General features: G+C 34.1%; 1 protein-coding gene across 3 annotated transcripts in view; it reads left to right on the top strand.

Moving 5' to 3' along the window:
• KCNT2 (potassium sodium-activated channel subfamily T member 2) overlaps positions 1 to 14,522 on the top strand; it is a 239,178-nt gene that overhangs the window by 122,945 nt on the left and 101,711 nt on the right. For all 3 annotated transcript variants that reach the window (XM_070939305.1, XM_070939304.1, XM_070939303.1), the window contains exons 5-8: positions 1,119 to 1,178; positions 2,806 to 2,880; positions 4,117 to 4,200; positions 5,691 to 5,785. In XM_070939305.1, the coding sequence (XP_070795406.1) occupies positions 1,119 to 1,178; positions 2,806 to 2,880; positions 4,117 to 4,200; positions 5,691 to 5,785 (314 nt within the window). The remainder of the gene's footprint in view (positions 1 to 1,118; positions 1,179 to 2,805; positions 2,881 to 4,116; positions 4,201 to 5,690; positions 5,786 to 14,522) is intronic.

Here is a 14,522-nt window from a genome sequence, read left to right as displayed (position 1 = left end):
CTATATCTTCACAACTTGTAATATCTGTGCTGAATCTTGATTATGCTTTTGTTCCAAGTTCTTTCATTAACTTATGGTCATTCATTAACTTGGGATGGCAGTTTAAAATTAGAGTTGTTCTTTCTAATCTTTTATTTAGAATTCCATACTCAGTAATGACATGTTCTGCAAATACCAGTTCTTAGAAGGTTGGGTAGCTAAGCAGTTATTTTAAGCCATTTGTTGATTTTTAATACCAGATTTGAAAATAATGGGGCTTTGCTAGTTTGAAGTGATGTAGTAAAATTCTTTTATAACATACTGTATTTTAAGATGTGCAAAGAGTCAAATTTATTTGGGAATCAAGGTATCAGCTTGAATAATATAGCTTGGCATTTATAATGATTTTGTAAATATAAGCCACTGAGGAATGCTACTCTGCAACTACAATTAATTTCAGTATACATGTATATTGGCAAATGACTCAGGTAGTGGATGAAACACAATTCTATCAATTCTGTATATGACGTTAATGTTACTGATTCTCTGTAATGCTGCCTTCAGTTCATGTTAATTATTGTCTATTGCATAAAAATAAGGGAAGGTATCTGAATATTGGACACTGTTGTCAAATAGCAGTAGGAAGCTATAATGTTCATACTATGTTTCTGGCAAGGCATAGGTATTAAGTTGGTCAGTATTGGAACAAGAATACAGAAATAAATCAAATTCTGGACAAAATCATTCTTAGTCTGATATGGCAAAACCCATTTCTGTTCACTGGCTTATTGTATGGATCAATACTTCGTTTTCACAAATTAGCTGTTGTTAAATGATTAATGTCTACAATGCTGTGGAAAATAGATAATCTTTATGTGTATATCGGCCAATTTCAAGAAAAAAAACAGAACATATAAAAAGCACTGTTGGTTTGGATAATCAAAATGCAAAGGCATTTATCATCTCAATTATACAAAGAGGCACAGATTAAGAAATGGAAGGATTTTGAAAATTTAAAGATTACATTCAGTGCTTGTTGTTCACATAGTTTTTATTCCTTTTGAATCCTGTACTTATTTTTTCTATGCTTGCTTAGTCCTCAGAAATTGCTGAATTTCAAATGCATGTTATTCCTCTAGGTATCAGTGGCTTTAATAAGTCTGTTGGAAACTACGCTACTGAGCTATCTCAGTTACAAAGTAAGTACTTATTATTATATTCTTCCAGAGCCAAATTACATTGTGATCCATTCTTTTGCAGGGTGATACTCTAGGCATAGCAGTAGATTTAGTCTTCAAGTATAATATTTAGATAATAGCAGAATTTTCTATTTTTAAAATCTGATGCAATAAAAACCCTAGCAATTAAATATATGTACATCCTGATAAATATATAACTCTCTCTTTCAAGTACTATGAACACTTTAAATCTTTTTATTAATTTCTAAATATTTATTCAGAAACTAATATTGGTATTAATTGTTTTTGCTTTGTTATGCACAACCCAGAGCCACTTGTGTGATGAGATGGGTGCAGTGGTGAAATCCAATTTTTTTTTTCTACTGGTTCTGTGGGCGTGGCTTGGTGGGCATGGTGTGGTGTGGCTTGGTGGGGTTGGCAGGGAAGGATATTGTAAAATCTCCACTCCCACCCTACTCTGGGGCCAGCCATAGGTGGTATTTGCCGGTTCTCCGAACTACTCAAAATTTCCATTACCAGTTCTCTGAACTACTCAAATTTCCATTACCGGTTCTCCAGAACCTGTCAGAACCTGCTAGATTTCACCCCTGGATGGGTAGCTATATAAATTGGAGAAAGAAAGAAAGAAAGAGAGAGAGAGAGAGGGAGGGAGGGAGGGAGGGAGGGAGGGAGAGAGAGAAGGAAAGAAAGAAAGAAAGAAAGAAAGAAAGAAAGAAAGAAAGAAAGAAAGAAAGAAAGAAAGAAAGAAAGATTTGATTTTAGTGGATGGTAGCACTTTTTTCAAGCAAATTTCTGCCAGATACTGTGACATACTATTTTTTGAGATGTAGCATTTTAATATCAGGAAAAAGAATGCAGATACTGTATAATTCTGTTGCACGCACTTATTAGAAATTAAAATATATTGTTGCTATATTGATCATATTTGACTTGTAAATGTAATTGAATATTTATTACTCTGAATGAAATCTCTAATATGTTTTTTTGTGGTAAGATTTATATGTATCCTTTTAAATATTAGGAAGCATTTTATACTTCTAATAATGGCAATGATAAAAAAAATGGGAATTTTAGAAAATGGTTGAATTATCTATGCTTCTTATATTCAAATTAAATAAGTATTCTTCAGATTTATTTGTTTTGCTAATACTGTACAATTAACAGAAATAGTGCTTTGGTATACATTCCTTGGCCATTTTTGAGAGCAACATAAACATCTATATATTTGTTATCTACATTAAATATCTACATTAAATATACAGGTACAAATTCCCACACATATACATACATACATGAAAACTCATGCCAAAGATATTTACTGTACATGTAGCTATTAGGAAATAGAGCTCTCTAGAGAATATTAAGTTAACCTGAACAGAAGACAGAGCTGGTTGGTTTACATCTAGTCAAACATGACATTACTACAGCTCCTTCTTCTAAAAAGGATTTGCTATGTAGAGCTTTATTTTGCCTAATAAGAAATTAGAATGTTTTTCAGTGAACTACAGTATATATAAATCCCGTATGCTGCTATGTATCACCCATGATGAACTATGGTATTGCTATGGGAAAAAAAATCACTGCTGACTGTTAGTGTTGCATTTTATTTTACCTTGATTTTTAAAAGGGAAACATATGGGAACAAGTTGTACGCATTCCTTTTCTGCTGGAAATCATCAATGCTATTCCTTTCATCATTACAGTAAGTGTCTATGATTTTTATGGGAGAGGGAAGGAAACAGCGACTAGAAGATTGGAAAATTATATTCATGAAATGAAAAACCTTTGAAGCAAAGTTTTCTGTGAATCTATGGAAAAATTATGAGGTCCATCCAATTTTAATGCTCAGCACAAATTCCTTGACTTGATTTCTTTTTCTTTTAATATGGACAGATGACTTGTGATCTCTAGTTCTTAGGAAGCCTCATTCATTTTCCCTATAGTATTATTATTTATTAGTTACATACATAGTAGAGATTGAAACAACTCTTTGTATAAGAATTTGAGAAGGGAGGCAGGTCCGTTGGAGATAAGATTGGTTGATTCTGATTGCAAGTAAAGGCAACAGAAAATACATTTTTCATCAATTTCATTCCATTAATCCCATTGCCATGCAGATTGTGCCTTTCAAGTCAATTTATAATCTATCATATATGATCTTTGAAGAATGATAAAATTACTTGTGTTACATGTTATTTGCAGATGATTCTATTTGATGGATATCAGAATTTAAAATAAAGTATGCCCTTGTAAAATCTGATATCTGCTGTTCATTTTATGCACTATCATCAAAAGTGCCTTATGGAATCTTTTTTAATCATCAGCTTCCCCCTCCACACTCATATATACACCAGTCTGTAACTTTTTGATCCTAACTCAAGCAAGCAAACTACAGTACACTTAAACTTAGGGAAGCACAAATTGTAGTCATTAACCCACGGTTAATTTAGTTCTATCTATTTTGATTTAGATCAGTGGTGGGATTCAGCCAGTTCGCACCACTTCGGGAGAACCGGTTGTTAACTTTCTGAGCAGTTTGGCAAACTGGTTGTTGGAAGAAATCATTAGGGCAGAGAACTGGTTGTTAAATTACTTGAATCCCACCACTGGTTTAGATGTAAACTTCTCTTCAGAAGTAAGTTTCTGGAGATTATATTGGGACAATAATTTTAATCAAAAGTAAGAATTGGGATTGAAAAAGAATGAATCAAATATCAAAATTGTCTTTTTTTTTGAAAAAAAAATATATCAAAATTGTCCCTACTCAGGTGAATTGTCTTCTGTTATAGTTTGCTAGCTCTGCTGTTGTCAAGTCAAAAAACACAGATATATGAATTTAACTATTTTAGATGTATTTCCATTTTTTTTGTATTTAGATGCAATTACAGTGAATGAATGTTTGGAGGACGTATGTAATATATTGTGTTTTTTCCTTTAGATTTTCTGTCCTGCATTAAGGAATTTATTTATCCCAGTGTTTTTAAATTGTTGGCTTGCTAAACATGCTTTGGAGAATATGATTGTAAGTATGACAAAGTAGCTAAGATTTGTTTGAAGGGGAAATTCATATTTTCTGTTTATGAGTCAAAGCAAAAAAGGTCTGTTCTATAGTCCATGTAAATCATGGTCTTTAAATTCAAGCCACTGTAAATTAATGGGAATAAATTGGTTTAACTTCAGTTATGTTAGCTTATTTGTTTTTTGAACATTGATGTTGTATTGCTGGCATTTTCCATCTTCCTGTGATATATCTAGTGTAGGAAGTCAAATGTGTTATTTATTTTCATAATAAAATTATTGGTCCAGCATTAATTCAGTTGATTCCTTTTTTTTTTCTAGCCTCCACCTGAGGATCTTTTCATGTCCCAACTTAAAAAACACTAATTATACTTGGCTATTATACTATGCTCCTAGGCAGAATGGGGCGAGGAGAGAAATAAATATAGGGAAATGGCCAAAGAACTATATTTATTTATGCTTGGTATGCTTGGCTTAGAGGCCTGCATTCATTTTGAAAAGATCCTTTCAAAAGTTCTTATTAAAAGGCATAATGGTCCTCCGTTTTTTATATTATGCAGATTTCAGTACTGTTGGAATCTAGGCAAATGTGATTATAAACATTAGCTTCGGTTCAAAAATTTTCATTTAAATTCAGATTTTATTGAACAGTCCCATTAATTTTTTAATTTTGATTTCCATCTGCTAAAAAGAAATAACACTAATTATTATGTGCTTTACAGATTTTTGACAATCTGGTCACAGATAAATCTATTGTTAGCCATACTGTGACTACATACTACAGGTAGTTCTTGACTTATGACCACAGTTAGAATCAGAATATCCATTGCTAAGCAAGGGGGTTGGTAAGTGAGTCACATCTTTTTTGCCATCTGTAACTGTCATAAAAACATTCCGGTTGCAAGGCACCCAAATTTTGATCACAGCAATCCTGGGGATGCTGTGATAGTTGTAAGTGTGAGGACTGGTTGTAAGTAACTTTTCAGTGACATTGAAGCTTGCAAAACAAAACAAATGCTTGTAAGTCAGGGTCTACCTGTAGTTGGCTTATTGTAATTCATTCTATAAATTTGCCTTAACCCCAGAAGATACAAAATATGCAGAATTCTGTGTTCTTTCTCCTGTCATGAAAATTTTGTAAAATTGAAGCGAAATTACCCACTGTTTTTCATTCTGAATCTAGTCTTCTTATTTACTTCTTAAACTATCAGTGGCTCAAATTACAATGTAATTTTAAGGAATTATGGTTTCAAATATGGTTAGTTGATGTTTATTGACCCATTTTCTGATATTCTGTATGAAAGGGCACCCCGTGATTTAGTGGTAATGTTAGCTTTGATGGCACCTCATTTCAGAAAGCCCAACTAACTGTTTCATTAATTAGCTGTACTGCCTTTTTCATTTTAAAAAATTGCATATTTCTTGACTGCTGCTTCACATTTTATTTAATGACCTGGTTCCTTAATTTTGTTGTTGGTTGGACTTTTCAAATAGAATGATCTTCATAGAGCCATCCAGCGCACACAATCTGCAATGTTTAATCAAGTTCTGATTTTAATATCTACATTGCTGTGTCTTATCTTTACATGGTAAGTTCCATGTAATTAATTATTACTGTTTTATTTAAAACCAAAATTCTAACCTTGTCTTGTTTAGGAAAATAAATAATGACAGAGAAAAGAATACTAAAAAATAAATGTAAATAATCTCCATATTACAGTTCAGGTACATATTCCTTTAATTAAGTGGGAGATAAAACCTCTGCCCCCTTTGTTTATATTGCTGTATGTCTTCCCAAGGAATTGGTCCAGTGGGGAAAACTATTTCTGGGGAAACTTTTCTTTATACAATGCTAACATTGGGATGCAGGTAAATATTACAAATCACAACAGTAAAAGATTTAAAGAAACCTGACAAATAGGGTTATTAAATCTGGTTTTCCCTCCAATATTTTATACTTATTTCTTGTTATGATTACATGAATCCTGAAATCAAATATGAGGTCTAAAATGAACTTTCTCTTCAAACCTTTATAAAACACTGAAGTCACACCATTTTGCATTTCTAATATTTGCTACCTTTGATCTTTATAGAATACCTAATTGCTAACGACTGATAACAATATTACAAACTATGCCTTCTATTCTCCCTAAGTCTTCTCCCTTTCTTGAGTTACTGGAAACCAAAATATTTGACAGCAGTCTATCACTGATAAGGAGGCTAGTGCTGCTTGCCAGGGAACATTATGTTCAGATTCAAGCCTATGTTTTGTAAGTGACAGGAAAAGATGAAGAAAAAAGGCAAGTTGACCTACACCAATTATTGCTGCCTTCTGCATCTGCAGACACCAGCTTATTATGTGCCATTTTATTCTGGTCTTGTTCTGGCCCTGGTAGAGTGGGGAAAAAATAGACTAAATACTGACAAAAATACCAATGACACAGTTGTTAGTGAAGGAAATAAAGCAATTATCTATCATGGTAATTGAAATCATATTCAGGCTGGTTTAAAACAGTCCTCTGTTGATTTATCTTTTGTTTATATTGCTGTTCCTTTGAATCTTTTAATTACTGCATTTATATTTTTAAAGGATTACTAGTAAATATTAATATTTTAGATAATTGCTTACATATACTGTTTGTTATACTCTGCCAGGAAACTGTATAGAGATTGTACTACTCTTAACTGTACTGCTTCAGGCCTTAATATATGGGTAGCACTGGATTCTTGCTTCGTGTCATGAACATATGCCAAAGCCACAAAGGAGAGGCAGAGATCTCAAAAGACCAGTTGCCATGCGGTTGGGTATCACTGTAAAGTGGCAGGTGCTTGACAGTATCCTAGTTTATAGTCTGATCACAATCTAATCATCTTCATAAAAACAGAGGGAGACATTCTGTGTCAAGATCGAATCTTCTCACCTTCCAAGTACTTTATATTCACTCCTTTTCCATCCAACTATTAATGAGGACATAGAAAGCTTTCACACTCTGATACTTTTTTTTTGAATTTTTTTTTCTCAAACATAAAACATAAAATATAACTTTCAAGAACAAAGTCTCGATCCAGTCATAGATAGGTACAACGCTTACATTCCTTTAACAAGCTCCATTCCCATTTTCCATTACATCTTTTAAACATAAAAATCAAAACATGAAGAGAAGAAAAAAGAGTTTTAACATAAATTCTAGCATCTTAATCTAAACAGATCTATTATATCACTGCAAATTTAATTTCCAAATAAACAATTCATCTTTATATCCATGTCCAACTTGTATCTGGTTCTTCTCCAATTTTTCTTCCTTACATCTTTTAACATCAATATCAAAGTATAAATTTTAACAATCTTCTAACCTCATAGTTTAATTATTTACCTTACATTTTTATCACCACAATCTTAATTTCAAATTCAATACAACTCTATTTTTATTCCAGTTTATAAAACAAAGTTCTATTCATTTTTCTTAGTCTCTTGACCCATTTCATCAAATATTAAAATCTTAAACTTTATCAATTTATCTTTAATTTTTCCCCGCTTATCTATTACACCTAACTCCTACTATTGTTTGGCTGATTTCCAGCATCTTTTATTTTGGCTGATTTACAGCATACTCTCCTCCATACCTCCAGTTTTTGTTTGGCTGATTTCCAGCATATTCTATTTTGGCTGATTTCCAGCATAGTCTCCTCCAAACCTTCAACTACTGTTTGGCTGATTTCCAGCATAGTCTCCTCCTGAGCACCCCGTATTGTTTGGCTGATTTCCAGCATAGTCTTCTCCAAAACTCCCCCTATTTTTGGCTGATTTCCAGCATAGTCTCCTCCAACTCTCCCATTATTATTTGGCTAATTTCCAGCATTTTCCATTTTTACTGGTTTCTATCATATTCTCCTCAAAGTCTCAAACTTTTATTTAGTTGCTGCCCATCATCTCTTATTTTAATATATTTATCTATTATATGTTAGTTTCCCAGCATATTTTCCAAAATTAATTCTCAGTATGTTTCATAATATTAATCATTTCCAGTTTACATTGAATTAAATCACAATTTGTAACTGAAGTCTATGTATCTTGCAGCATGTTTTTCCAAATTAATTCTCAGTAATCACAATTTATAACTGAAGTCTGTGTATCTTGTAGTTACATCCAATAAAATATTAATCAATCATATTCACCAGTCTGAAGTTTGTTTACAAGTTAAAGTTAAAACATATTACATCTAACATTTTAAATTTTCTTGGAGTTATCTCATATTAGTATATACTCTTATTTATTATCTTTAACCACCTAAACATCAATCCTCTATTTTAGTTACCATCTCTTATTTTTCATCCTTATTACTCCAAAAGCCCTCCTGTTTTTATCCAAAAAACATTTATATATTTAAGCTTTAAAACATTACATTTCAATTTTATCTACTTTATTTCTTCTTTTCCCTATCTGTCCATAAGTGTTCCACTTAAAAATCCATACATCCAAGTTGAAAACTCTGTGTGTCACTTTAATGCTTAGTAACATCTATTCCATATATAATACATCAACTTCCTTCTCTTTTATTCCTGCGCCACACCTTTTTCTTGCTAAACCAGTTAATTTCAATTCTAGTAAATCCAGAGTATTTCTTCTTTCTTCTTCATAAAATCACCCAGTGACAGAATAGGAATCTCCAGAGTCCATTAACTTTAGATTCAAAGTAATCCAAAGTAAAACGCCATTCAAAATGTTTCTTTTCCGAACAGAAGGGAAATCTCTTCAATCCACATTCCGCTTAGTCACTGCAGACTCCATAGCTATTATGTAACCATCCGCCTGTCTTTCTTCATTAACTTTTCACAGTTATTAACTCCCAAGGAAAAAAAAAGAATGTTTCTCCAATCTATTCCAATTAAGCCTGAGCCTGAGTGGCGCAGCAGACTAATGCTACTGTTAAAGGTAGTATTTAGCTTCCAGCTGCCTGCAATTACTGCGAGTTCAATTCTCACCAGGCTCAAGGTTGACTCAGCCTTCCATCCTTTCTAAGGTAGGTAAAATGAGGACCCGGTTTGTGGGGGCAATAAGCTGACTTTGTATAAAATATACAAAAGTATGAAGGCTACTGCTTAATGCCTTGTAAGCTGCCCTGAGTCTCCGGAGAAGGGCGGCATATAAATCAAAGTAAAATAAAAAAATAAATAAAATAAAAATAAAATAAAAGAGAAACCCAATTTTCTGGTTCATAAAAAGCCAATTCTTCCAGATCAGTTGTACTTAAACAAATTCTATCATGGGTCTTTGTTTCCAATTTTTTCTCCTTATCAAATTTTCAAGCCCCAATGCTTTGTAGCCGCTTTTTAAAATTTGGGGTCTTATTTGTAATAATCCATGCAGTTACGTTGTTTCTTGCCTGGGTTGGTGTCACTCACCCAGCTTCGAAAAAACTCGTCCTTTCCTCTTCTCTCCTGCACGATATTTTCACAGTCCGCTGCGGCTTTGCGACAGCCGCCATGGCTGCCTATCCCCACCGCCGACTTTGAGGATTCCTTCTGGCCTCCGAGGAACTTGCCTGTTCCTCTTGGCCTTCTCTCCCCATCCCTGCAAGACTGGGTCGGTTCAAAGACTGATCAATCAGTGGTTTGTCAGTCGGGGTTTTCGTGGGCTCGTTAGAGCCTGCCATATCCCCGACTGTAGCACCGCGGCGCCAGACCGGAAGTCCCACACTCTGATACTTTTTTGATATTAGCTTGTTTGTTTGAAAATTTGTTGCAAAAATCAGCTTAATCAAAGTGGGTTTCATGTGGAAGTACATTCATGTGGACAGGAATGTTTAATAATGTCAATTTTCCACGTGTAATGATGGAGAGGGCCCACTCTCCATCATTACATTACTCTCTCTCCTTCTCTCATCTGATACTTTATTACTTTATTATATAACAATGACAAAAATGCACAGACAGCTTGGTAAAACAGGCCATTTTGAATGAGGTGCCAACTATTTTCCCCTCAAGCTAATTGCAATTGCAAATTACTTAACTAACAAATTGATATTTCTTCACTATTTTCTTTATTTTATCTCCATTCTATGAGTTTCTAAATAGGGTCATACTATAATAGCACATAGTAAGCTGGACCCAAAGACCCAATTTGGTCTGATGATTAAGGCACCAGCCTAGAAACTAGCAGACTATGAATTCTAGTTTTCCTTAAGCATGAAAACATAACAGTTAGTCTGTCTCAGCCCACAACATCAGGCTCAGGTAAAAATCCAGTTGGTTATTTCCTGTTGCATCCCCCCCCCACAAAAAAAAAAAAAAAAAAACAGACCCAGCACTTGTAGGAAAACATTAGGGGAGAAGAAAATAGTAAACTGGGCCCAGAATGAAGAACTGGGTAGAGCCAAAAAAAAAAAAAAAAAAAAAGACACAAGACTGAGTGCGGTTTAGAGGTTAGGGTATTCATTTAGGTTCAAGCCCAATTTCAGTGATGGGAGCTCACTGGATTTACCTCAGTCAGTTTTGAATTGTTCTAAATTGTGAATAAAATAAAAAAGGATGCAGAAAAAAATTCAATAAACTTGATTTAATAAAAATAAAAAGGATGCCTGGGTAAACTATTCAGCGTTTTTCAATTAACAGCAGGATTTTAATCTGACTAATAAAGTTTAACAAAAGCTAATTTTGATTTCATGCAAATAAAGTTTATTTTAGTTTAACTAGATAGTATGGGCCATGCAGGCATATAAAGTGATAAAATGTAAATCATGTTACTTTTCTGTCATGTTATAAAATACAGTTTTATAAAATACAGGGTCGGGGTCTTTGATGGACACATCTCAGTTTTAGCTACCTGTAGGTCACCAATTAACATAGTTTGATTTATTTGCCCCATTCTGCTGCTTTGTTATGAGATGGAATATTAGAGCTGATTGATCATTTCTCAATTATGATTCAAATTATACGGCACTCTGGGTTATCATGTGATATCATATATCATTTCAGGAATTCTTACTTTTATTTTTTCACTCTCTTATGCCTCATAATATGAACTGAGAGAAAGACAAGTTTTATAGGGCAGAACTGAGGGTTTGTTCTTTATCCATTACACCAATACCTTTATTTTCAAATTTTTCTGTGCTTTCAAACATGAATATTCTCCAATATGTTTAGGAAAGATTAATATAATGAATTTTTTAAGAAGACCTGTGCTTTCAAAGGGTTACCTGTTTTGTAACAGGAATGGGATTTTATTTTACTGACAGAAAATTAATCTCACTGTCTATCAAAGTTTTTGATTTCTTTAACTATATGAGCACTCTTGCTTAACAATTTGCTTTGTGTCTACTTGATGTATTTATCACAGGTTTTGAATAAAGTAGTCCTTGTTTTGGATGTCATAAATATGCATTGGGGATTAACATCTATTTGAAGTATCTTCCTTTTGGCATAAATTACTCAAATAATTCATTTATAATCATGCCTTATTTTTAATAATTTCACAGAGGAGTTGCACCATTTACATAATATACAATTCTTGATAGAATTCTTGATAGAATTTTTTAGGTGGGGCATCTTGAATAGTAGACAGACTATGGTTATAGAGTGGCTTGTGCTCCAGTAGTGTGAAATAGCAGCTAATTGATACCCATGGCAGTCTCTATCGAGTTACTTTTAGGAGAACGTGGGATTGCTGCTGGCTTTGTTATCTATCCAGGCTTATGAAGCAACATTTTTATGAACTTCTGGTCATTTTAGAGAAATAATTTTCCAAAATTTGTGCCTGGACTAGTGTTTGCTAAGTTGGGCATAGACATTAGGTTCTGTTTCATTCATCAAGCATATTGAGCGTTACGTCCCAAAGATTTGCAAAGACTTTGCACATCTACCAAAGTGTCAAGCATAAAAACCATAATATACAGCAGTAAAGTTATTCATTTTTTCTCCCCTAAACTCCATGATGAGAGCCAGTTTATTAGAGTGATGATAAGGCGTCAGGCTAGAAAGTAGGAGACTATCTTAGATACAAAGTCAGCTGGGTGACCTTGGGCCAGTTTCTCTCAGCCTTAGGAAGAAGGCAAAGGAAACTACTTTCAAAAAACTTTGCTAAGAAAACTTCAGGGACTACTCCAAACAATCAGCAGGTATCAAAAACTGATTCAAACACACACACACGCACACACTGAAGTAAGAAAATGCTATAGGCAATGCTAGAATTCAGCATATCTTTAAATATTGGGTTAGGAGGAATTAATATATGTAATATATTATTTATTGGCAAGACACATGGATTTGGCAAGCAATAGTTAATATTTATGTACCATATAATATAATTCAACAGTTAAATCTTGTGACATTTTCCAAGTATTGCTGTGTAACAAATGCAAGTGCTTAGCTTAATGGTAAATAATCTGTCTTGCAAGTTTAAAGTTCTAAATAGGGCTGATAAAGTCTTTGGTAGATGGACCTTAATGGCTCACAATATAACAGCTTTTATATTCCTGTTTAGCTTAGAAACAAATTCAATAAGTGAAGGCCCAGCATTTTGGATAGACTGTAAAATTCAGTATTAGAAATTTACATTTTATGCTTTGCAGACCACAATTGCAAAAGCAGTTTGCAGTGAGCCATAGTATGTCCTTCCCACGAATGATGACCTGTCACTTTCCAAAGTGTGGGAAACAGTTTATGTTAGCCTGTAAAGAAAGTGTTGCCATAAATGCTGCATTGTGACCTTTTTTTTAATTTCCATATAATTGCATGTTAAAGAAGAGCCAAGCCTGACAAATCAATCATATATTTACACATTGCTCATTAAGTCTTTGCTAAAGGCTGCATTCTGACTTCAATTATGTAGTGAAGACTTTACATAAAACAAAATTATGATTTTGTGTGTCATCCTCTTGGCATTTACCTGTGCATTTATAAGTTTATAGGAATTCCATGGGTTGCTGATAGAGTTGACAGAAATTACTTCCTTTCCATGTGAATGGAAGAAGAGATAATTTGTAAATTCCAAGGCAAGAGATTTAAGGTAGGGAAGGGTCACTTCTATGTCATAAATTTGCCTTATGGAAAAACAAAATTTCCAGGACAGGCCTTATCAATGAAGAAATTGGACATAGTATTGGACTAAATTTCTTGCCAATTAAATTAGCAGAAAGCAGATTAGTGTTAATACCTTTCGATGTGATTCTGAAAATAGGACTAGGCATATATATGCATAACCTCTTCTTTATTGTTTATAACTACACCCTGAGAATGATCTATTAAACTTTTATTTTGTGAGGTAATTTTTTGATGTGGACATTTTCAAAATATTACTGAAGATGACTAGTTTAACATTTTTGTGGTATCAATTAGGTAATTAATATCCTCCCCATAAAACCAACATTTTGTTAAAAGAAGGATCAAAGGCAATTTAAAAAAAACCTGATAAAACTTGGCACAGCCAATCCCAGGATTCTGTAATCCAATTCCATGCTCATTGCAATAAATGTATGTATTCTGAATAATTGATCTTGCTTTCTAGATTATGACCTGCCAGTGTGGCATGACGTAGTTGCACAGTTTTGTTGTTTCAATCCAGCTGTACAGACTGTGTCTATAGTTGCAGAAGGAAACTGCTTATATCTAAAAGTAGCACATCATCAATAACTCATCTTAAAAATAATAGCAAATATTATTATTTTGTATTCTTGCTCTTAGTGTTTACTACTATTGACAGAACTGCAGAACAATACTGAGATGTATTATGCTTTCAAGAATCACTGGCTACACAATCACATAAAGTGCAATATTACAATAGTTTTCACTCTAAATTACAGACAGAATCCAATTTATGTGTTTGATTTTTCAAGTGAAGCAGCAGGATAGGCAGGCAGAAATCTGTTCTTTGGAGCATACAAGTGAAAAGAAGTAAGATAATGCATGTAGGAAGATCCTCTGAGGCTTATACCTCAGCAGATCTGCTTGCGCTGCGAGATGCCCCCCTCTCGCGGTGATGGCCTTCCACTTTATCGAAGGCCTACCTTAAGGACGGGCTTTGGAGCCCCGAGAGGTGGCATGTTTTAAAGCGGGGATTGAGGGGTTTTTTTAATTAGGGCTTTTAATAATCTTTTAAGGGGAACTGGGAGGATGACCAAAGGGGATGGGGGTAACGGCACGGGGTAACGGTTTGGAGGGTGCAGGACGAGGAACTGGGGAGGGGACGGAGGGCTATCCTAATGAGGGATGTACCATCAGCACGGTGTTTGGGAGGGGCAGATATGGCGGGAGCAGGGGACCATATCATGTGTTGGGGGTGTGCACTTGCTGTTTGAGAGCAATTGCATGCCCCGGTCCCCAAAGCTCCTC

This window comes from Pituophis catenifer, unplaced genomic scaffold, assembly GCF_029215685.1.
Source record: "Pituophis catenifer annectens isolate HBS135680 unplaced genomic scaffold, rPitCat1.0.hap2 SCAF_3, whole genome shotgun sequence".
Lineage (NCBI taxonomy): Eukaryota > Metazoa > Chordata > Lepidosauria > Squamata > Colubridae > Pituophis > Pituophis catenifer.
This window is presented reverse-complemented; position numbering and strand designations above follow the sequence as displayed.